Genomic DNA, 25,119 nt, shown 5'->3' with positions numbered 1-25,119 from the left:
CCCTGTCTCTAAAAAAACATAAGAATTCTAGGCCTGTATTTTGGTCACTTGGTATAAAACATAACCTATTTGTCTTTGGGAGAGGATGTAAATATTTTCATGAGAAATATCTCGACTGTCTATTCAAGAGAGTACCAAATGAAGAGTCAATGATTTGTGCTCTTTCTCATTTCTATTCAGCCATATACATTGTCCAGGCTGCTATGTCTGGGGACCTCGATATCCTTGCCCATAGTAATGGTTGACTTGTCTTAACAGCCTTGTTGTAAAAATCATGGAGTGAGGACCTGTAAAACAATTACAACAGAAAGAAATGACTGCTCATGGGTACAAAGAAACCGGTAGCGTTAAATGTTTTTCTATTAAGTCATGAAGCTTATGGGAGATGTTTGTCATTTTGCAGGGAATAATTATGAATCCTCTTTGCTATAAGGAGAGAGAGGAGAAATAGCACCAATGTTTTCTCTCTGCATCATAATTTAAAGGTTTAGACTTTTTTAAGGAACACAAAGGATGTAATCAAAGTCATATGAGACTCACCAATATTGCTGTTTCCATTACAAACTAAGTCTGTTTAATTAGGTTACGTAGACCCCGTAAACCACGGAGACCAGGCTTTGTTGTTTTGGATACTTAAGCCATGACTCTTGTAGTCCTTTTTGCAAATTTTACTATAGTCATTATCTTTCTCCTTGAAATGGTATTATTTCCATGACACAAAACCTACATTTTGATGTTGTCACAAATGAAATCTCTCCCCTCCATCAAGAATAGCAAACTTTATTTCACTGTGCTTACCTGCAAGAGTACGTGAGAAATCAATCCAACAAAACAAATTGGCTCATTACGTTGTAATGAAATTGAACATACATTATCTTTCTTGGCTAGATTTTATCATTCTATTCTGTTAGTGAGTACTTTAAAACTCTGCATTAATGTTCTAGAGGTAAATGTTATTATCAATTATAAAAATCATTACAATTCATTGTTGCAGATGGGAATAAGATGTGGAAGGATGACAGCCAGGGAAATGAGTTGGGTTTCTTGGTTCTATAGCCAGCACCTTACATATGCCATGTACTTCCTAGTAAATTCCCTGCCTTTATGCCATCTCTCTTTCACTTCCTCATTCATAGTAATTCAAAAGATGAATTACTTCTCATTCATCTATTGGCACAGTTTATGAGCATGTCGGGCTGGGACTAACTGTATGTCTACATTTGATATGACACCTGATAACTACTGATAAAAGCACCATCACCCCCATTTTACCAATGGGGAAGTTCAAATACCAAAGATTGGACTTAGTCAACGTCAGTACTTCCAAGAGGTATTCAGGGACCACACTGATAGAAGCCTTGTGGGTTAATTACCTGCTCCTGCCCCCAAGTCTTCCTACCTGTTTTTAATAAGCAATTAAAATTAATACCCTGGAGCTGCTTTGCCATTGTTTTGTTCATTATTCCATGTAACAAGGTTGCCTGGTTTTCCAGGAAGAACTGGGTAGACACTAAGACCATTTCTACATAAACACAATGCTCTCCATCTGTGAATACACCTCCCATATTCTCAGGTCAGTCTCTTAGTGGAAATCCCATGGGAAATACCTAACAATTTCTTCCAGTGCCCAAAGTCACCTACCTCGCAGTGCGAATGAACAGATTCTCACTCCATATCTTCTTCAAGAGGGGACTTTTATACAAAGACCACACACAGTCAAAGTCATTCCCTAAGGAACTCTTATAAAAATCGTCCCAATAAAATATCTAGAAATGTGTCTAGGAATGGTGCCTAGATTACCAGCAACTGCTGACCTGAAAAAGTTTCCTCTTCCTCCCTGACCTTTATCCTAGAACACAGTGTGTTCCATGAAAGCATGTTACAAAAAAATGATTTTGGCAGTACTGATTTACCAGCTCTGGACCAGATCTCAGAGCCTCTGTGTCCCTGGTTTGGTGCTTCCATTTCCATATTGCTTCGTCATAAAGAGTTTTGCAAATACTGATGTGACACAGCTTCCTTAAATGAATGCTTTCAATGCCTCTAAAGAGACTTTGATTACACTAAGAAGCAGAAAATGTTCTTGACAAACCACTCCTTTGCTTTTCTATAATTAGTTGGGTTCTCTTCCTCTTCTCAATTCTACACCTAATGATGCATCTTGTGTTATTATTTAAATAACACAAAAGACATGGCAAATTGCATTTATTACACTATGATATAAATATTTTAGCATAGATGTAGAATTTCTGCTCCCACCCCAGGACTTTATTTTCTGTTTTTATCAAAATCCAGATATCTCTGACTTGGTGTTAACAGTGATGATTTCTAATTACTTAGGAAAATCTACCTTTTTGTTCACTGCTTTTTTATAACCTGAGCCACTAGGCATGGCATTAGGTGAGAAGGCTCACCTCTAGGTTTGTTTTCTTTGCATTTTAGAGCGGTAGTGGGGATGGTATGAGTACTAATTTTCCCGTCAAAGTTAATTTGCCTTAAGACATATAATAAAAGCGCATGTATTAATAAACAAAAAAGGCAGCTAACTTGCACGAACATCTGACGCTTCTCATGGAGTCAAACACCAAACAAGTCATAAAGGAATTAAAAGCATTCCTGTAAATGCTTTGAAATGGTAAACAACACCCTTGAAGTCCTATGTGCACAATAGCCTTGGGTCCACCCTTTCTTAATTGACAATGTTTTGTCTGAGAGTCAAGTTCTAGTCTTCCCTCTGTCTAATCTAGTTCATGAGTGGAGAAGGGAGGAAGGCTATTGGGTTTCTTCCACCAACAGGTGGCTAGATGCAGGTTCCTTGGAAAACATTGATTAGCTTTATTCCCTTTTATAGCAATACACAATGAGTAGTTTCAAAGGATCAGAAAGTGCTCATTTTTTATGTTCCTTTAGTATTTTCTCATTCTCTCCATCTCTCCACTTACTTTAGTGTGACTTTGCATCAAACACGGGGCTCTCATGCCAGGCTTGTAAGACTCACTACTGCCAGGAGCCCCAAACAGGTAGACAGCCCTGGGCACCTTCTTTGTACCATTTCCCCATTTGTCATTAGGCTGTGCCCTGAGTTCCACAGGAGCCTACCCAAACCACACCCTGTAACACAGTCAAGGAAGAGAATGTCTTTGTCACTGACAAGAAAAGAACAGCTTTCAGTAAGCAGCACTCCTTCCTCATGAAACACACTCTGGTCCAGCTAGTTTGCTTCCTTTCAGGAGACGGTGTGAGGAGGTCAGTGACCTGAGTGAGTCGCATCTGTACCTCTCTGAGAATGGAATATCCTAAGGCTGGGGGAGAGAGCCTTGGCTACTGTCAATAATTGCTTTTCTAATTATTCTCTCTCATTCTGAATACCAAAGATTAGTGGACATAAAGTATGTGATGAAATTTACATAGCAATTGGTTTCAGCCAACCATTGGCTAGATATGTCTCATTAAAACAAAACAAAACAAAAAAAATCACAAACTCACTCCCAAGCACAGAATCCAGAGGAAAGGAGCACGTGAAACACACATGGCTTGAAGGATGGGCATGTGGATTGCTCCTGTGGATGGGACACCATGGCATCCAGGTTTTATCTACACCCCTTTCCATTAGACTGCCTACAGAACAGTTGGGCAAGACCCTCTTCTTTCAGGTTAAGAGCCAGGATCAGCAGCCATAGAAAAATGCCTTCTGGCAGCAGGGTCTTCTACTACCTAGAACCGCTTTCCCTGTGAAGTCTTGCTGCATTTGGGACTCCCACTAACTCCAAGGAAAATTAGTGGAGGAGGCAGGCGTGTAACACGAAGAGTGGCATGAGACTAGGACCCCTGCTTTTTTGAATGCATGAGGGTTCATCATTGAAAAACCACTCTGTTGCACTTCAGGTACAATTAATCTGAAGAAGCCCTACATTTGAAAAAGTCAGAGTCAATCCACTTGCTCTGTTAGATTGCTTAAACCTAGTATCATGACATGAATTTGGTTAAAAACTCTTCCCCATGTAGCCTGAGTCTCACTTGATTCATCTGTTATTCAAAAGCTGTGATTGAAAGAGCCTTCAAACTCACAGGTGTTTAGGTCACTGGGGATGCTGCACAAAAATTCGAAATGCAGCAGCCATTAGTGTCCAGTCTCATTATTTTCATGGCCAGGAAAGGCTAAACATGAACATGCTGGAACAAGAGTGCTTTTGGGGAGAAAAAAATAAAAGGTAACTGAAGACCCTCAATAGGGACAACATGTTCTGTAACTTCTGGAAGTAATCAGAGGGAACAAGCTGAATGGCCGATTAACAGTCATGCACAGACAGTCTTGCCTGGCCAAGTCCAGGAGATCTGACGAGTTGAAGGGGATCCAGAAAGAAGACTAAATCAACTTGGTCCCACTGAAATTGAAGTCAGTTCCAAGGGCTGAATGTGTTTTAAAGGTTTGTTTTTGTTTTTTCCTTTAGGTTAAATTTTCTGGATAAAATCAGATCAGCTGTGTAATCACCCTGCTACAATAAAAGGAGCTCAGTGTGCTTTACGGCAACCATACCAGTCAAGGGCTCTTTCTGGCACCAAAGGGGCCACATGGGTCCCCTGCCAAATGGAGCTGAGGGATGCTCGAGGCCAGGGTCCAGACCTTCTCACTTATAAAAAGAATAGTGAAGTATACAGATATTTACCTACTGAGTTATGTTTGGACTGATAAAAATGCTCAGATGTCCTTTAGTTTCTCTTTTTTATATTAGTTTATTTTTTGAGACAGGGTCTCACTCTGTCGTCCAGCTTGGAGTGCAGTGGTGTAATCTCATCTCAATGCAGCCTCAACCTCCCGGGGCTCAAGCAATCCTCCCACCTCAGCCTTCCCAGTAGCCGGGACTACAGGCATGTGCCACCATGCCCAGCTAATTTTTTTTAGTTTCTCCTTTAAATGACTGTTTGTGTAAGAATTTTAGGACTTTGAAAAGATTTGAGCTTTGAAATTTCTCTAGGATAATGTGAGCATACGATTCATATGAATATTCAGTTGCAGAAAATGTTTTTGTTTTAACTTGTTTACTGCCTGCTCTGATCTCCTTAAAATGATCTCCTTAACATATATGTATACACAAGTCTCTAAATACCAGGACTGCTGTTACCCAAAACCCACACTATCAAAGATATTGCTTGCTTCATATTTTCAAAGTCAGCTTTTGGAGGACAGGGACAATGGCTTCTTGTAATCTGCTGAGGGAGCCGACCCCAGTGAGGCTGTTCCTTCTCTGTAACCAGCAGCAATTAGGATTTCTACTATCCTTGCATGGGGCATCCATGGCAAAGGTTGACTTGGCCATGTGGTTAGAATTGGAAACTCAGTATTTTCAGTTGCTCCAGTTGTTTTTGCTCAGGCTACTAATCAATACCAAATCCAGTGCTATCTGAATAACATAAAATGGCAGAGCAACTACCCCATTCTTGGTAACAACTCCAAATGACAACGAGGGCCGGCATGGTGGCTCATACCTGTAATCCCAGCACTTTGCGAGTCTGAGGCTGGCAGATTACTTGAGCTTAGGAGTTCAAGACCAGCCTAGGTAACACGGCAAAACCCTGTCTCTACAAAAAATACAAAAATTAGCTGGGCATGGGGGCATGCACCTTTAGTCCCAGCAACTCGGGAGGTTTAGGAGAAAGGATGGCTTGAGCCCGAGTGGTTGAGGCCACTGCACTCCACCACTGCACTCCAGCCTGGGTGACAGAGTGAGACCCTGTCCCTGCCTCCCAAGAAAAGATAGTGAGGCTTTACTTGAGTGTGCTCCAACTCAACCTCAAAGCCAAGTGCCATGCCACCTTGTAAAAAAGCTTGTTAAAAATAAGTGTTATTAGCCTGGCTGACATGGTGAAACCCCGTCTCTACTAAAAATACAAAAAATTAGCTGGGCATGGTGATAGATGCCTGTAATCCCAGCTACCTGAGAGGCTGAGGCAGAAGAATTGCTTGAACTCAGGAGGTGGATGTTGCAGCGAGCCAATATTGTACCACTGCACTCCAGCCTGGGCAATAAACAAAGCTCCATCTCAAAAAAAAAAAAAAAAAAAAAGCCCTGCTATTATTATAAATAGAGCTACAGACTCTGTAGACATTGACACAGTGCTGATTTAAGTATCCTTACTTATTGGGGTCAAACATCTGTCTTTAGTAAAATAAGGGCACTGGATTCGATTCTAAAAATAAATGGCAGGAGGGCTGGGAATGGTGGCTGACGCCTATAATCCCAGCACTTTGCGAGGCTGAGACGGGCGGATCACTTGAGGTCAGGAGCTCAAGACTAGCCTTGCCAACATGATGAAACCCCGTCTCTTCTAAAAATACAAAAATTAGTCAGGTATGGTGGCACTTGACTGTAATCCCAGTTACCTGGGAGGCTGAGGCAGAAGAATCCCTTGAACCTGGGCAGTGGAGATTGTAGTGAGCTGAGACCACGCCACTGCACTCCAGCATGGGTGACACAGCAAGACTCTATCTAAAAAAAAAAAAAAAAAAAAAACAAAAGAAAGAAATGGCGGGAATGCATTCTGTGATTTCAGGATTCTCTAGTGAGTGGGTGGAGGTAATAACCAAGTTAGGATACCATTAGCAACTGAATCAACTTTAGCAAATGGCTCTCTAAAACCACACTGACTTGGCACGGTCATGTCAAAAAAAAGAGGTTAGGCTGAAAAAAATTATTTCTCTAAGGAAAAGTGTGATCAATTAGTGCCAAACTATTCACATAGTGGAAAGTTCCATGTTTTTGGAAGATGACACACTTGGTAGTTTCTAAGAAGCTGATTTAATCAGCACATTTCATATATTTATTTTTTCTAAAAGAGATTTAGAGTTCATGATTCTTTTAGTGTAGATTCTAACCACTTATATCAAATGGAAAAAGCAGGGATCTATTCAGTTGTGTGTCAAATTCTTAGGATCACTGAATAGTTCTGACTTGAGACAAGATCAATACAAGGCCAAGAAAACGAACTGTTTCAATTAAGCTCAGCAGAAAAAAATACACATGAGCCGAAACAGAACGACTTAACACTTAGCAATCACTTAAAAATCTGTAAGCTCAATCTGAGTCATAAAAAAAAGTAGGCCAAGAAGCTTGAAGGAACACAGATTTACAAGTAAAAGAGGCAAACACTAAAATAAAAATGTTAAAACCCTGCAATGCTAAACTACTTTCAGATAGCTTTATAATAAGTGAAATTTGGAGAATTATATAAACCCCACACAGATAAGCTTGGACAAAAAATAGATGAAGGAATATTTGGCAAACATGAGCATGCATAAATCAGCTGCTCCAGATGACACATGGCCCTGGGGAATAGAATTTGACTAATATGCTTACTGAACAATGGTGCAGTAAAAATGAATCATTATTTCTGAAAAATTACCTTGCACTCAGGGGGATGTCAGAAGACTGGAACAAGGCCAACAACATGTGATAGTGATGCAGAGAGAAAACAGAAGGAACGGGTAGTGAAAAATCAGTGTATGAGATATGCAATTTTCAGCTTGAAAAATTGCGAATAACTATTAGGAAAGTAAAATTGAGGGTCCAGAAAACCAGGGTTAAATAAACAAAGGACAGTTTGCATTTAAATGATCACAGACAAGTTCATGAGATTATCTTAAAGATTGTAATACTGTTGTTGTAGTTAAGAACATAAAGGAATGGGGTAGGGGGTGGATTGAGCTGAATACCCAGTGTCTTGGGATTTTATGTTCACTATTAGTCCAAAGAAAGCTGAAAATGATCAGAAATCACAAACTAAAGGGGTGTTAAGCCCAGCCATGGGAAGGTGTTTCAGAGAGTGTCCTAACAATGCGCCATCACATTGATCTAATTCAGTACCCTGGCTGATGACTTATGAGCAAGTGTCACAAAATTTATGGATGACACTGAGGTGGGGAATGCCACAGAGGACAGAGGCAAGAGGAGGGAAAAAAAGTAGGTTAGACATGGGTACATCTGCAATTAGAGAATATCCATGACAAAGACACGAACAGGCTGGAGAAATTTATAAGGCAACACAATTTCGGAATGAGAAAATTCAACATGAATTGACATTGAGTAAGAATATGGGGCAAGGTGGAGAAGGCCATTGGCATTTGCAATTGCTTTTAAATCTATATTCGGAGCACATGGTCCAGAGTAATGTTCGACCAGGTAAGAACCCCCCTCTCCCATCAGGAATAAATCAGGGGGAAAGCAAGTGGAAGTAGAGGGAACTGATGGTCATGAGCCCACCCAGGTGTCAGCTCCTCTTAGGTGGTTCTCACTCGCTACTCAGGAATCCTGTGCTGTAGGAATCGTTAGCACTTCATAGGTGTGGATTTGGAGTCAGATTGTCCTGTCTGCTACTTTTTTTTTTTTTTTAATAGAGATGAGGGTCTCACTATGTTGCCCAGGCTTGTCTCAAACTCCTGAGCTCAAGCAATTCTTCTGCCTCAGCCCCCCAAGTGTCAGAATTACAGAAATGAGCCACCACACCTGTCCTGTCTGCCACTGTTATCCGAAGGTCAGTTGCCTTCATGGCTCCCTCCCTCTCTTCTTTCTGGGTTCCACTGCTTTCTTGGCAAGGCCTGCTTATGTAGAACAGTATCTCCTTACCTGCTTTATTTATTTCATGCCACTTATTTCCATCTGATGTATGATGTGTGTGCTTATTTACCGCCCTCTCACTGGAATATAAGTTTACTGCAGAATCCCCACAGCCTAGAACATGCCTGATACGTCATAGGCATTTGACAAGTATTTGTTATTAAATTATACTCTTCCCAGGAATGAATGTTTTCTTTTTGCTACCTAAGTGTAAACTCTTAATTCATCTACCAGGAGGCTACCTAGCTTGGAAAATAAGAAAAAAAATCACACTTATATAAAGAAAACGCTGAACAGAGAAGAACTTCCAAGAAGCAGGAAATGTCTTGCTCAATTTTTCTTTTTTCAGAACATTAATTTACTTCCACTGGACAGGCAAATCTGTTCCTGTAAACCAGTATTTTTATTAATAGAAATTCCCTGCCTTTGCTAAATGGTAAATAAATGTTAAGAATTTGACGGAGAATCACATCACTGGGCTCCTTTGAGATCCATATGCCTCAATTCAACCCTGTCAACCATGCCAAGAAAGAGGAGAGCAGCTCATGTCCAAAGAAACTGGGAAAGAAAAAAAAAATCTCCCTGATGCTTTCTTTAGATGACACTAAGCAACTGAATGGGGGATTAAAAAACAAAATCAAACAAAAAAAATAATAAAAACACCACCACAATAAACAAACAGCAAAAACAAACACACATTGACCTCATCTCTGGGTCTTTTGTAACTGAAGAAAAAATGCCTGAGTTATATGGAACACTTTATCTTAGTCTTTTTCACCTTCGCTGTCCTATTTTTGAACCCTAGACACCACACCTGCCTAGCTGTCATTGGGCTTTTAAATTCTCTGAAATAGACTATATAGGTGTTTGAGAGCAGTACATGGAGATTAGTAAGCACCTGAGAGGTGCTGATTTCTCTCTCTCTCTCTTTTTTATTTTTGAGACAGTCTCACTCTGTTGCCCAGGCTGGAGTGCAGTCGTGCCATCTCGGCTCACTGCAGCCTCTGCCTTCCAGTAGTCAAGTGAAGTGACAAGTCAAGTGATTTTTGTGCCTCAGCCTCCCGAGTAGCTGGGACTACAGGCGCATGCCACCACGCCTGGTTAATTTTCTGTATTTTTAGTAGAGACAGGGTTTCACTGTGTTGGCCAGGCTAGTGTCAAACTACTGCCTTCAGGTGATCCACCCACCTCGGCCTCCCAAAGTGCTGGGATTACAGATGTGAGCCACCATGCCAGGCCCAAGAGGTGCTGATTTCTTTTGTGATGTTAAAGGAATTAGTTTCCTGATGAGGTTCAGCTGCCATCTGAGTAGAACCCAAGGAGGCCAAAAGGTGGGTACTTCCGGGAAGACCTGGAGTGATAAGACACCAGCACTGCTGCCCAGTACCATGCGAGTATCTTTTCTAAAGAGAAAAATGTGCAGGGAGTGAAGAAAGGAAGCTGGCTTGTACAGTAGCAGAGATGGACACGTAAGTAGCTGACACTGATCGATAATGCCCATGTGCCAGGCATTGTGCTGGGGCTGCATTTGCATGATAGAGCCTGTTAGTCCTCACAGTAGCTCCATGAGGTTGATGCAATGATTATCATAACACAGAGAAGTTAAGGCAATTGCCCAAAGACACGCAGACAGCAAGTGGCAGGGCCAAGCTCTAACTCTGGATCATAATGCTTGTGATCATAATGCACTCGACCAGCACGTCCCCGATGACACCTCAGACCTATGCAGGGTTTGTATCACAGGAAGGCGGAGGGAGTGGTGCCCAGATGCTTCTTTCTACTAAAGACTGCACCAGCATCTAACAGGGAAGGATTATTCCAGATGTGTTTGCAAAAGATCCCTTTGATCCTTTGTAATCTTTCACCAATTAGCTCATGCAGCCAAAAATATTTCTGACTAATCACTTTAAATAATGACTTTGGGAACTCCTGTAGTCTGCTCTCTTATGCCTACTTCAGTAGGAAAATAATTGTACAAACCAGGAACTGTCATCTTCAGCATAATTTTAACTGGCCAGAGAAACTTCCCAAACATTACCCAGAAAAGTTTAATCTATAAAGCAATTATTTTTCTGTTTCAGAATCCATCTCAGCCCCCCAACCTGGCCCCAGTGAATTATAAAGGTGTGAAACAACCTAACACATCCAAGCAAATCTGTCTCCATGACAACACAATAGCGATGCAGTCCTGGAATCAGGATGCCTGTGTTCCAGGCTGGCTGGATTACCTAGGGAAGTTTCCTCAGCCTCAACAAATCAGAGTTTTCTCATCAATGAGATGGGGAGCCACTGCATTTGCTGCAAGGTTCCTAGGAGATCATTTATTTCTCATCACCATTAATTTCTCATCTCTGATGTTTATAATGCACTTAAAATGTTCCAGGCATCTAATGCTTCCTGTATATTGCATTTAATTCTTACCCGCAGGAGATAGGTGCTATCATTAAAACCTGATTTAAGGATAAGAGGCTTGAAGCTTAGCTGAGGTTACATAGCTAGTCAGTGATAAGCCAGGATTTGTACTCAGATTTGAATGACTTCAGACGTCACATTTCTTTTTTTCTTTTTTTTGAGACAGGGTCTACTCTGTCGCCCAGGCTGGAGTACAATGGTGCTATCTCGGCTCACTACAACCTCTGCCTCCCAGGTTCAAGCAATTCTCCCGCCTCTGCCTCCAGAGTAGCTGGGAGTACAGTGCATGACACCATGCCCAGCTAATGTTTGTATTTTTAGTAGAGACAGGGTTTCACCATGTTGGCCAGGCTGGTCTCAAACGCCTGGCCTCAAGTGAACCACCCACTTCGGCCTCCCAAAGTACTGAGATTACAGGCATGAGCCACCACACCTAGCCAGAGGCCACATTTTTAATCAATACAAGCTAAAGTTTGTTAATGTTTCATGACTGAACTCTGCCCTGCCTCTCTGCTGCCATCCTTTGTATAGGAAACTCTTAGAATTAGATAAAAATCCTTGGAATAGCATATTCAAACATAAAGCCTTATTGCTGTCAAATGGCCCCAGGCTGCACGTGTTCAAAATTGGTCGAGGAAGTCCCATGTTACCATTCTGAGCAGGCCCAGGTGGTCAGACTCCATCAGAGGATGCTCCATTCATGATGGGTGATCTGTAGGGTCACTTGCCACACTGTGTCACCTCTATGTCATTGCTCTGCCTAGAGCTGGTAGTTTAAAATTTTAACCATTAGCTCCAATTTTATTGCTTCCTGAGGACACATTTCATAAAACGATGAATGCTTTAATATTGTTTCCAAAAAAAATGTCATAACTTGTTCAAGGTCACATAGTTTGCTACTGGCAGGGCTGAGTCATTTGGGCAAATTATTAGGCCTTACTTTCTTCATCTATAAAATAGGGGGATTAGACTAAATCATCTCCAAGCTCTCCTTCAGCTCTCAAAAATTTATGGTTTTGGGCCACAGACACCACTAGCCAGGCAACACGCTGGATTCAGTCTTCCTCTTCAAAGCGGGGAAGGAGGAAAATAGGAAAGAGGAGCTGCAGTGTGAGGGCAGCAAGCAGCTAAATAGCTGAGGAATGACAGCTGGGGAGGGAGCCGGGGGCAGAGTCAAGAGACTGGCAGATGTGGTAAAGACTGACCCACTTGTGGAGGCAGAGCTGCGTGGGAGGTGAGGCCTCAGTCACTGATAAGTAGCTCAGGCCTCTCTCCATGGACTTTCCCCTAAGCTAGTTACCCCTTTCTCAGTTCAAGTCAGCCATTTCCCTGCCTCTTCAGTGAGAGAGAAGAAGAGACTGTATGGTTGCAGCAACTCCAGTTTCTTGATCTCAGTCCACCTGTGCTCACTGTGGATAAAATTAGTTGTTACCAAATTACATCAAATCAAAGACTACATCTATTGTAAGGCGCACCATTATTTTTATAGATAACCAAGAAAGATAGACACTGCCAATTATCTTTGCACGGTGTTGTCAATTCCAAGATGGAATCTGCTTTCAGGAGACATTAAGAAGTATGTCTTAGAATCGATGAAATATATTCTAACTCCCTCCATTACTCATGATAAAATCCACAATTTAAGGGTTTCTTATGTACCAGGCACTATATTAAATGCTTTACATAATCTCATGACAGCCTGTGAGGTAAGTGTTATTCCCATTTATAGGTGAGAAAAGCTCAGAGAAGCTAAGTAACTCACCCAAGGTTGCCCAGCTGGCAGAGACTATATAGGAACTGGGGTCAGTCTGACTCCAGAGCATGTGCCTTGAATCACTAGGTCATCTCACCTTCGGCTGAGAGCCACTGGATGACCATCCTTGGGATGACAAGTGGATTTGTTTCTGGGGTCCCTGGCCTCTTCCTCTCTTACTGTTCTGGGTAGAGCTGCTAATGAAGGATGAAATGGGGAAGGGTTCACAGGTACATTCTTGGCTCATGGGGCAACAAGGAAGACAGCTCCAGCTCTGGGTATGCAAGAGTTAATCATGGAAGAAATGGGCTTAGAAGGGCACCAGAATTCCCAGAGCTGGCTCTACAGGAAAATATAGGAGAATAAGAAAGAAGGAGTCAGAAAGAAAGGAAGGTGAATTTGGTACCTCAGAGCTCCCGTGGGAGGGAAGATGACTGTGAGGCTGATGAAGATGGTTCGAGGTTCCTGGTATGCATGTGCCTTTCCAAGAACCTGACGGGGACCTACCAGCTGTGAATTCACAATTTTATCTTCCTTTTTAAAAAGAGGACTGAAATTCTGAACATTTCAAGTTTCACAAACCTGGATCCTCCAATTCCACTCTTGGTGTTAATGAAAGTAGGTGTGGTTGGGGGTGGTGGGCCTCGGAGAAGGCTGGAAGGGATTGGGGCCACATGGGCACACAGAAGGAGTGATGGTTTAAAAAAAAAAAAAAAAGGTCGGGGGAAGTATGACTATGAGAAAAACGATGTCTGCTTCCTTGGCCTGCCAAGTTTTATTTGGCCTGCAGAAGTAGACCATTTCCTGCCCCATTCCTTCCAAGACCAACCCCACAGACTGGCAGTGAGCAACTTTCTTCCTTTTACTTTGAAGAAGTTGTTTTACCAGTGAGCCCTGAAAGTGGGCAGATTGTCACAGAACTCTTAGGTATATATTTTTTATTCTTTAACAATGTTTTTGTGCCTGTTTTATCATGGACATATTAATATAGTAGTATATGTGTATAATTTTATATAGATAACTATACAAATGACAGGCAATGGAGAAATTTATTGATTGAAAGAGGTCTGTGATCAAGAAGCTGTGAGATTATTGCCCTATGGAGATATTTCTCCATTCTCTTAAAGCTGTCCCATTAGAACACTTATACTCTGTTGGCAGAAGTGTAAATTAAGTCAACCATTCTGGAAAGCAGTATGGCAATTCCTCAAAGAGCTAAAAGAAGAACTACCATCCCACCCAGCAATCCCATTACTGGGTATAAACCCGGAGGAATATAATTCATTGTACTATAAAGACATATGCACGCAAATGTTCATTGCAGCACTATTCACAATAGCAAAGATATGGAATCAAACTAAATGTCCATAAATGACAGACTGGGTAATGAAAATGTGGCACAGATATACCAAAGAATACTACACAGCCTTAAAAATGAACAAGATCATGTCTTTTGCAGGAACATGGATGGAGCTGGAGGCTATTATCCTTAGCAAACTAACACAGGAACACAAAACCAAATGCTGCATATCTAAGTGGGAGCTGAATGGTAAGAACTTCTGAACACAAAGAAGGAAATGACTGACACTGGAGTCTACTTGAAGGTGCAGGGTAGGAGGAAGGAGAGGAACAGAAAGGATAACTACTGGGTACTGGGCTTAATACCTACATGATGAAATAATATGTACAAACCCCGTGACATGTTTTTACCTATGTAACAAACCTTGACAAGTACCCCCTAAACCTAAAGTAAAAATAAAAAAAAAAGTCCTCCCCTTAAAGCTTCTGGGCAACAAGGTCATAAAAGACACTCATCCTAAGTAGAATTGTAGTTACATTCACAGACTTCAATGCTCAATGTTTTGGACCTTTGCTTGTTTACATTTCTTTCAACTTGGACAGTAAATTAAAATCACTGTTTTATTTTTCTCTTTTTCAGTTACTAGCCCAGTATTTGGAATTTGCCAAAGCTATATTCCTCAGAATTTACCTCAAGAACTCCTTTGTATCAGCAGAGGATGAAGAACGGAGAAGACGAGGAGGAGGAGGAAAGAAACTTAAGAGATGTGGTGACTAATTGCAATGAGTAGATTGCATTTAGCTCATGATTCAAACAAACTAGATATTTGTTATTAAGGAATTATGGTTGTTTTTCGTGTGATATTAGTATGGTGGTCCCATTTCTTAAGAATCTAGCTTTAGAGATAGGTGCCGAAATGTTTGCAGATGAAATGACATGTCATCTGTGATTTGCTTCGAAACAGTTAAAGGAGATATAGATGAGATGGCCTTGGACTCATAATTGCTGAAGATGGGTATAGGGCACACGGAGTTTCATTATAACCTTTTCTCTCCTTTTGTATTGTTTGTAGTTTTCCATTGTAAGTTAAAATGAAGAAAATAAGTCAACCAAGCACGAAGGAGTCAGTGAGATTCTTACGGACATCCCAACGTTGCCTCTTATCCACCTGACATAGTCATGGAACTAGAAAGACAAGCACAATTTGCCAAGCATCAGAGTGGCGTCTTGAAACTGCTGGGTTTGGTGTAGGGTGACCTCCCTAGGAGGAGAACACTTTGGACCAGGGAGTGAACAGCTTGGAACTGGAGTGACTTTACTGCTGGCAAAAAAGAATTTGCTAATACTCAAAGGGGGGGAAAAATAAGACCATGAAACAGGATTACAATGCTCTTTGGACATCAAAGAATCATTACAAAACAAGATTTTGGTGAGTTCAGTGTAAATGAATGAGGGCCATGCAGCTTCAATTTCCTTCAAAATACACAAGTCTAAAAATTCAAGGAAAAATGCCCTGTTAAACATGTGCTGAACTGAAATGCTTCGACAGTCATTGAGCCCAAATGGGCCCTGGCTTTGCCCCAAGACTGGATCTTGTTCCCTTTGAATATGATTTCTCTACCTTACCCCATTTCCTCTATAAACTCTGCCTCCTTCCTTCCAGGTCCTCGTCCAAATTCTACTTCAGATGCTCAAAACACAGGACAAGACAAATTCAGAGATCAGCAACATTTTTTTCCCCTTTTCAATTTCAATGAGAAAGAAACAAATTCTTGGAGACTCAATTTGGAAAACATTTGCTGGCAAATCCATAAAGCTCACCCTGTTGGTTTGAACTTTGAAAGTGTTGGGAATGCCTAACACAGTGAAAATGAAGTGGGGAGGAAATGGAATCTAAGGCAATCCACTGTATTCCACTCACCCCCGACTCATTCACCCCAGAAAGAATCCAGCCACAATCATCTGGACCTTCCTGTGTGAATCTCCATTAGTACGAAACTTTTTTAAAAAGATACTTATCCAGGTCATGGAGTTCATGGCCCAATACCTGGCCCAGGTCTGACTGAAGTCAGCAGGCAGGAAAAGGAGCTACTAAGGATGGTCTTGCCACACAGCTTTGACGTAGAGAAGGGGATACTAAAAAGCCAGACCAGGGTGTAATGGGTAAATGGAAATAGATAAAGAAAATGGAAGCAAGCAACCTCCCCACTTAAAAGCCTGGAACGCCCAGCTGGGTTTGATTCAAAGCTCTCTTTGGGCCTGTGAGCCCAAAAATGAATGTTCTTGTTGCATGAAGTCTGTGCAGTTTTTCAGAGGTGTATGTTGCAGGTTAGGTTTGAGTCAGTTAACCTAGGAGGTGGTTGGTGGTTGGAATCCTTGGTTCTAAGAGCTTGGTGTGTTCTGTGGTTCTGACTCCTGGGGCCTACCACATTTTGCTGGAAGGGCATACATAAGGCTGCCCATAACTCTTTCCGCTCTTGGCAGTTTCTCCGGGAGACCTCATCCTTCTCTTACAGTAGGTACTTATGCAATCATGAGCAGGGAAGGCCACCCTCCCCACAATCAGGAATGTCAGGCAACCATCAGGTGATGGTCACGGGGGAGTTGGGGGAGTAGACTCAAGCATGCACACTAAGAGGCAAAATGGCAGCGTTTAACTGGTGTATGAATCCTCAACTGACAAGGAGAAAAACCCGTCAAGTGAGCACACACACAACTTCAGTAAACACAATGTGCATGCTCATCCCCCAAGTGCCTGAAGGCCACTGTGCATGCAGACAGCCCACTCCAAGGGAAGAATCAGGGGAGAAAGGATGCAACCCCCCTGGAAGCATGCCAACATATGAAACCCCAAGTCAAAGGTCAAACCACCCAGCTGATCTCAAGTCACCTGTTTGGCCCTCTTCTAAGTGTACTTCCTTTTGTTCCTGCTCTAAAGCTTTTTAATATACTTTTCACTTCTGCTCTAAAACTTACCTTGGCCTCTCACCCTGCCTTATGCCCCTTGGTTAAAAATTATTTCTTCTGAGGTGTTAAGAATTGAGGTTGCTACAGATTTGCCACCGGTAACACTTCCATAGCCTTAGATGATTTGGGTTTCAAAATTGGAATTGCTCATTTTAATCTCTGGAGTACAAAACTCCAGTGGAAATAAGCTATCCCTACTTAGTACTACTACTATGGGGATAAGAAAATAAAGTATAATTTTCTCTCTAGATTCTAGCATGAATATTGTTCCTAGTGATTCCACTTACAAACCAAAAATATTTGACTCAAACTAGAAAGAGCACAGCATTTCCTGGCTTCCTGGTAAGTCAATCGCACAGCTAGTGGCACTAGTTTCCAGGACCTGTCATCCTCCAGCGATCACGCCTAGCTGTTTTGTTGATCACTGTGTTCCTAAAACGAAGGGCAGGTACTTTGAAAAGCGAGTCCCAAACTAACTGTGCATCTGCTCCAAGCTCACTCAGACTTTGTACCACAGGCGAGAGCAGGTCATACCATCAGAATATGGCACAAACATGAGAAAAATTTTCAAGGATGATAGGAACTAAAAGTTTTTAAAGTGGGAAGGAGATGAAAAAACTCTACTTTTCTGTAACTAGCTCATGAAGGTTTGGTGTGTGGAGAACCAAATGCACCATGAGTACTAGCACCACTCCACCAAATTCTAAGTTTTTTTCTTGGATTTTTGTTAAACTTAAAAATTTAGGCTGGGCGCAGTGGCTCATGCCTATAATCCCAGCACTTTGGGAGACTGAGGTGGGTAGATTACCAGAGGTCAGGAGTTCGAGACCCGCCTGACCAATATGGTGAAACCCCATCTCTACTAAAAATACAAAAATTAGCCAGACGTAGTGGCAGGTGCCTGCAGTCCCAGCTACTCGGGAGGCTGAGACAAGAGAATTGCTTGAACCTGGGGGGTGGAGGTTGCAGTGAGCCGAGATGATGCCACTGTATTCCAGCCTGGGCAACTGAGCGAGACTCCATCTTAAAAAAAAAAAAAAAGACTTAAATATTTAAAGAAATGTTACAAAAGCCACAGGTGATGACCAACCAGCTCAATGACAATCCCAGTGACGAGCCTAGCTTATATCGTTATGAGCAAAGTCAATATTCCCTTCCAAAGAAACCAACCAGGGTCTTCTTTATCACAGCTTGAAACATTTAGGAGTTGGCCAAGATATGAGGCAAATTCACTTAATTTGGTTTAACTTAATTCTGCCCCAAGCTGTGCAGAAGCTGGGCATATGAACATTACTGCATCCCAAAATCTCCTCAGAACTCACAGAACTCACAGGGTAAAAGTTCCTGATGCATATAGCACTGAGTGGGGACACAGAGAGGAACGATAATTTTCAACAGGGGAAGTCAAGGTGAATTGGCTTTGCAGCTGGAGTGAAGAGTTCTTAAACTGTAGTGCCCATACGGATCCCCTGGGGAGCTTGTCAAGCATGAAAATGGGGAGGCCGCATGAGAATCACCTGGAAGGCTTAAGCATGAAAATGTATGGGCCCCACTCCCAAAGATTTTAATTTTAGTAGGTTTGATTTAGAGCCCTCCAAATCTTCATTTTGAAAACAAACTCTGTCCCTACTTCTGAAGTGGGTGATCCTCAGAACCTACACTGTTCTAAGGTTTTCATCTACAAGTCTCTCCATGTGTAGGGCTGTAAATATAGACCCAGAAAGATGAGAAGGCTGTTTCCATGCTCATGCCCATGATGCTGAAAGTTATTTTCCCAGATTCCCTTTGGGGTCTAGGAAATTCAAAAAGAATGGTCATGGAGGTCTGCGAGTGAGGGCATGTGGGGAAGAAAAGCGCTGTCATTCATCCTTAGGGCCTGCTCTTTGTAGACCTGAGGGCTGTCCTAGATTCTCCGCGCCCTGATCTATGGATTGGGACTCCACACCAAATACTCTGGTTTTAGGGTTCTTCTGTCAAATTCACTGTCCTCTAGGTCAAGGCATCAGGTGACAATAGACATATTTAAAGAAGGAAAGGCCCTGGTATAAACACACCTGATAGCAATAACTTAAGCATACCTTGAGACTGACCCTGTATAGCAGACACACCTGCATGTGGTTCGGAGTTTCAAGCTAAGGAATCCGGGAATGGCCAACCCAGAGGGTCATTCCTTATCTATGAGAAACAGCTTAGCCCCTAGCCCATCCCAGGAAACATGGGCTGTATGACGTCCTTTGTTTTGGGTTAAGATTGCTAGGTGGAGATTGTTAGGGAGAGGGTCCTAAGTGAATATAAAATGCATGTCTTTGCAAGCGTTTGCAGTTCTGTCCAGCTCTTGCCATTGGACTACACGCAAAGGGGTTCTCCTGTCCAGCCCGCTGCCAGTGGACTCTCCCCTATATGTAAGTCCCCAGTAAAACCCAGTGTCTCATTTGTCAGTTCTGGGTCTGTTCTTCATCCTTCTGAAACTGGTGTCTTTCCCATTGGAGTCAATAAGTGTTTGGCCCAACATTCCGAATCGGTTTGGCCAAGTTTTTATAAACTATTGGCCCTCAAGGCCAAATCAGGCATGCCTAAGTGATCTGCTAAATTGGACACAGGGTTTTTGTTTTGTTTTAAATTGAATTTGAATGCTTTTGGGCATTATATATTCATTCTGCAGTTGGCCAGAGGCCTCACCACCTCCTTTTGTGTTATGCCTGAATGATGCACATTTTAAAATAATTCCTGGCTGGGCACGGTGGCTCACACTTGTAATCCCAGCACTTTGGGAGGCCAAGGTGGGTAGATCACAAGGTCAGGAGTTCAAGACCAGCCCGGCCAATATAGTGAAACCCCATCTCTACTAAAAATACAAAAATTAGCCAGGTGTGGTGGTGGGCACCTGTAATCCCAGCTACTCAGGAGGCTGAGGCAGGAGAATCACTTGAACCCGGGAGGCGGAGGTTGCAGCTAGCTGAAATTGTGCCACTGCACTCCAGCCTGGGCAACAGAGTGAGATTCTGTCTCAAAACAACAACAACAAAAAACAACAAAAAAAATATTCCTGCTTTGCTCCTGTAGGCATTTGACTTTGAGAAACCTGGGCCACATGCTAAATTTGAATCCATGTACTGGATTAGTTCCAGTGTCTGAGCTAGGCATGAACTCAGGAAGACAAGAGTGCATTGGTGTTAGAGAGAAAGGAAAATCCAGGAGGGTCTGTGCATCTGGAAGCACAAGCAATACAGGGCAAGCTTCCCCTAGTGCCAGGAGTCCAAAGCTAAGATAAAGGGTGGAGGAAGCCCAGCAGATCCCCCGAGCTCTGCCTGCTTTTGGGATCCTATGACCCAGAGTAGGTAAGAGAAGGCCTCTATCTTGGACATGCAGCCATCACCCATCATTCCTGCTCCTAAGCGTGCTAAACTGGCCCAGCAGCCTTATTTACTGTTCCAAATGATAGTTTTTCAAGCTTTGGTGACAATCACAGCTAGCTCCTAACCTTTTCACTTGTGCCACTTACCATCCCTGAAATACTTCCTCTTTCTACCCATTTCTACCTCATTCCTCTAAGCACTTCAAGATCCAGCTTAAACCCCCAACTCCTCTGGAAGCTTTCCCTGATCAATTTCACCAGTGTAGACAATCTCTCCCTCCTCTCAATTTACTACCTACTCTACTTATAAATGACTTATTTCCATCTGCCTTGAATCATTCCTTATATCTCTTATGTGTATAAATTTCAGCTTCTCAATCAGACTGTCAACTCCTAGAGAGGAGGTACCATGCTTCAATTCCTATTGCCTGGATTCCTTAGAGAACACTACAGTACCTGAAATGTGTCACTAATTCACTGAGTAATTATCCCCAGTAGCATCAGGGAACAGCTGCACAGAACTCTCTCACAAAGCATACACAGCAACTAGAAGCTTCTAAGAAAGTCAGATAAATGTGGAAACACCATCCTGGCAATTCCCTAGCATCATACTTTCATAGATTCCCTGTGTCCATTCAGTTATTCAGTAAAAATGTTGCCTTTGATTCATGTACTTGTAGAAGAGAAAATTACTAAGTAGTATAAGGGCCTTCCTTCAATTAGGCTATAAAACTGAAAGTAAACAAATGGAAAGATTCCTCAATAGCAGGAATCTTTGTGTAGGAATAGCAGGAATCTGTAGTCAGTGGAGTGGTGGCCCCCAAAAGATGTCTACCCAGAACCTGTAAACGTGACCGTATTTGGAATAAGGGTCTTATAGATGCAATTAAAGATCTCAAGATAAGATTACCATGGAGTATCCAAGTAGGCCCTAAATCCAATGATAAGTATCCTTATAAGAAGAGGAGAAGGCAAAGAGAATTGAAGAGGACACTGAGGAGAAGGCCATGTGCAGACAGTTGGAGGCAGAGGTAGAGTTATGCAGCCACAAGCCAAGGAACACCTGCAGCGCCACCCCCACCCCCTACAAAACTAGAAGAATGCAAGAAAGCATTCTCCCCTTTAGCCTTCATAGGGAGCATGACCTTGCTGACACCTTGAGTTCAAGCTTCTGGATGCCAGAACTGTGGGAGAATAAATTTCTGTTGTTTTAAGATACCCAACTTGGGTTGATTCATGACAGCAGCCCTAGGAAAACAACATAGCAATGAAGAAGGATAGCGGATGGGAATGGGTGTGCAGGGAAGAATATCATTGCACTGAATTTCAAAGATCCCAACCTCAGCATCCATTGAGAGAGGAATGAGCCTTTTCATAATCTCTGCCATTCTCTGTTTGTCTAGAAAAGCTTCTGCAAGGTCATTATTTCCTCAGAGATGCTCATGATTCAGATTTAAGCTAGATACTTTCTCTTGGATCCTGGGGTTACATTCCAGTAAGATGGGACCAGATAATCCTGAAATGCAGAACAAATGATCTGCTTCCAAGAACCTAGCTCTATTTATCAAAGAGCACCTGCTGTGTTAAACAAATTGGCTGGTCCAGCTAATTACAAAGGAGGCAGGGGCTACCACCACAGAGTCATGGGTGGTAGCACTATCTAAATGTGACCAGACAAGCTTTTTTGATCTGGGCTCTAGGAACTCTATTTAAAGTCTCTGTTTTCATTTGCTCACTGACTGTAATTTACACATAAGTCAACTCTTGCTATTTTTCCCGTCTAGTTAGGTTCGTAAGGAGGAATACATTTGCAAATGTTCCAAACACGAGGCACACACAGCAACACTTTTCATATGATTGTTAGAAGCCGTTCACATCAGTCTGTAATCCTTATTCAAAGCTTACTAACAAAAGGAGCTGGAAAAATATCACTAGAGGTTGGTGACACGAGGCATTTGCTTGCATAAAATGGACATGGGTCATGTAGGAAATTGTGTTTATTTTTCAGAGATGCACAATCATGTATTTAGGGGTGATATGTCATGATGGCTACAATTTGCTCCGGACCATTGCAGCAAAAAATATATGAAGCAAATGTGGCAAAATATTAACCATTAAATCAAGGCAATGGAAATATGGGTGCTCAAGGCATATTTCTTTGTATCCCATAGGTTTAAAAAGCATCAAAAATGAAAATAACATGGATATAAATGTTTTATACATAGGGTTTTGTTTTTGGGGGTTTTTTTTGCTGATACTATACCTGTTTTCAGGTATAGAGACTGTCTCAATAAAGGGACGATGCCTGCTTGCAATTATAAATACCCAACAGAGGCAGCAGATCTATGCGTACAAATTCTATTCTTAACTGCTCTTCAGTTCTATTTACAGAAGGAAGAGAAGTTACATCTATTGAGGAAAAAGAGTACCCCAAAAAAAGCAGCACTGGCACTGAAGCAGGAAAAAAATGCCTTGTTGAGAAAGCACTGCATCTGTTAATATGGGGCTTTTTTGTCAAGTCACAGACAGCTAAGCATGCCGCTTTAAACTGCTGGCAGGGCGCTTTGTCCAAGTGCATCTAGTGTGTGTAGAATTTATTCCTCTAAATGGATATATCAGCTAGGGAATGGACTTGGGTCCCACCCCCAACGTACTAGGCACATAAACAGACACAGGCACGGACAGAGAGGGGACTCACAGTTCCGAATACAGGAAGTGCAGGTTGCCCACATTGTCAATGTAGTTAGCAGGACTGAGCCAAGGCAAGACCAGCAGCAGAAGCGCCTTCATTCTCCGAGCAGTGTGCTGCCTTCTCCCTGGCCACCTTCTGTCAGCTACAAGGGCCCAAACCAGCCAAGCTCCTTCAAGCAAACCTTGCCATGCCCCCACAATCAGTAGATCATAAAGAATTTGACTGAGAACTTTTAGATTAAGCCACGTTAATAAATCACGGGCCCGTAAGAAGATTATGCTCTCTGATTCTCAGATAAGAGGATGTAGGAATGCAAGGAGCCACCATGGTTGGCGAGAGAGCTTAGGCTGAGAGCAGGCAGGCTGATGCCCAGGAAAGGAACCAGCCCCTCCTGCAGGATGCGGACTGGTTCTTAGGAAGCAGCTGGTACATTTACATCACCGGCTGGGAGCAGACAGGCTGGGAGTTAAAGTGTGTTGGAAGAGGGCATGAGCATGGCACATTCAGACCCCACGTGTGAATAATTAAACAATGAAAAGCTGCCCTCCAGTTTGCTAGAGCGACACTGTAAGAAATTCCCATCTTTGGAGCAGCCTGGAGATCTGAGCTTAAAGCAAGCGTTCAGATATTATAACACAGGAGCGGCTGAAACATGAACCAACCCCACCTTCCTCCAGCACTGTATGTATGTTTAGAGTATGATTTAAAACATTTCACCGATCACCGTCTTGACTACACTGACATATGAAAGAGATGCGACAGTGACAGCTTCCTTGCTAATTTTGAAAATTGGCTCTAGAGAAGAATAGGCTGTGCCATTCTCTGTCAGAATAACAAAGAGCCTGGATAGACATAAAGTTCTGTCAAAACAACGTACAGGTTCCTGTTTGGGGAGGAAATGAGTCACTCCATTCTTCCTTCTCCCTGGGGGGATTGAATTGAGCTCTGAAACCAGCTGTATGACCCTTGCTGTTTCATTTAAGCTCCCAAGCCTCAGTCACCTTCCCTTTGAAATGGCGCTAATGATGCCTTACCTGCCTGGTTTGTCAGGGACTGGGCCACCTCCCCTCTTCCAGCTTTAAGACCTGGGATTTGAGACTGCGCTACCGGCCTCAACACTAAGACTTCTTTGCAGGCCTAAGCTCTGGAATGCCACAGAAGCCCCCAGGACGCTCTCTTACCCCATATTCAAGAAGATTAAATTCCATTTTGCCAACTCAAGACCAGAATCTTAATAGAAATGGCTCAAAGGGATAATTACATTCATCCCATTAATGACAGCCAAGCCATGATAGCAAACTCCACTCCACAAGAAGAAGAGCGGAGAAAAGTCTACAGGATGAGGCCAATTGCGATGAACTGTGTAGTCATTAGGAATTTGGCATCAGTGGCAGGGCTAAAAGAGTTTAAATACAGAAGACTCTCAGAATGTGCAGATTTAATTTCTACAGTTTACAGTGGAGACGAACAACCTTGATAAAACATGGGATGTAATCATTCATAATTTTGTTGCGGTCCAAATTGGAATTCTATTCTCTGTAAGGCTGCTCTGCAAGAGTGAGTCAGAGCTCATGGAAAGCGGTAGAAAGGAAGTTAGGTTTGATATTTAGGTGCTGGGGTTAGAGAAGCTTGAGATTAGAGTTCTAGCTCTGCCGTATACTAGCTGTATGACACTGGGCATGTTTGCTTCACCTTTCTGAACCTTCATGTCCTCCCCTGTAAAAGAAAGACAATAGTAATAGTGCTTAACTCAGAGTGCTGGTAAGAAGGTGAAATGAGGCAATGCCCATAAACAACAAAGGGCTTCATGAGTATTAGCTTAAAGTTATTGTATTTTATTTTTTTCAGAGATGGGGGTCTTGCTCTGTCACCCAGGCTGTAGTGCTATAGCACAATTATACCTCACTGCAGTGGTGAACTCCTGAGCTCAAGCAATCCCCCTGCCTCAGCCTCCCAAGTAGCTGGGACTACAAGTGCATGCCACCACGCCTGTCTGAAAAAAAAAAAAAAAAAAAAAAAAATTTAAAT

The 25,119-nt window shown here is 42.4% G+C and overlaps 1 protein-coding gene across 3 annotated transcripts in view; it reads right to left on the bottom strand.

Annotated features, from left to right (window-relative positions):
- Positions 1-25,119, bottom strand: part of LNX1 (ligand of numb-protein X 1, E3 ubiquitin protein ligase) — a 198,739-nt gene that overhangs the window by 84,758 nt on the left and 88,862 nt on the right. Inside the window, exon 1 of one of the 3 annotated variants that reach the window (XM_011966516.1) lies at positions 23,098-23,532. The exons of the other annotated variants lie outside the window; for them this stretch is intronic. Within the exon in view, the coding sequence (XP_011821906.1) occupies positions 23,098-23,189 (92 nt within the window). The 5' untranslated portion in view covers positions 23,190-23,532. Of the gene's footprint in view, positions 1-23,097; positions 23,533-25,119 lie in introns of those variants that run through there. 3 annotated transcript variants of the gene reach the window in all.

This window comes from Mandrillus leucophaeus, unplaced genomic scaffold, assembly GCF_000951045.1.
Source record: "Mandrillus leucophaeus isolate KB7577 unplaced genomic scaffold, Mleu.le_1.0 Scaffold762, whole genome shotgun sequence".
NCBI lineage: Eukaryota > Metazoa > Chordata > Mammalia > Primates > Cercopithecidae > Mandrillus > Mandrillus leucophaeus.
Note: the sequence above shows the minus strand (reverse complement) of the source record. Positions and strands in the feature narration are given on the sequence as shown.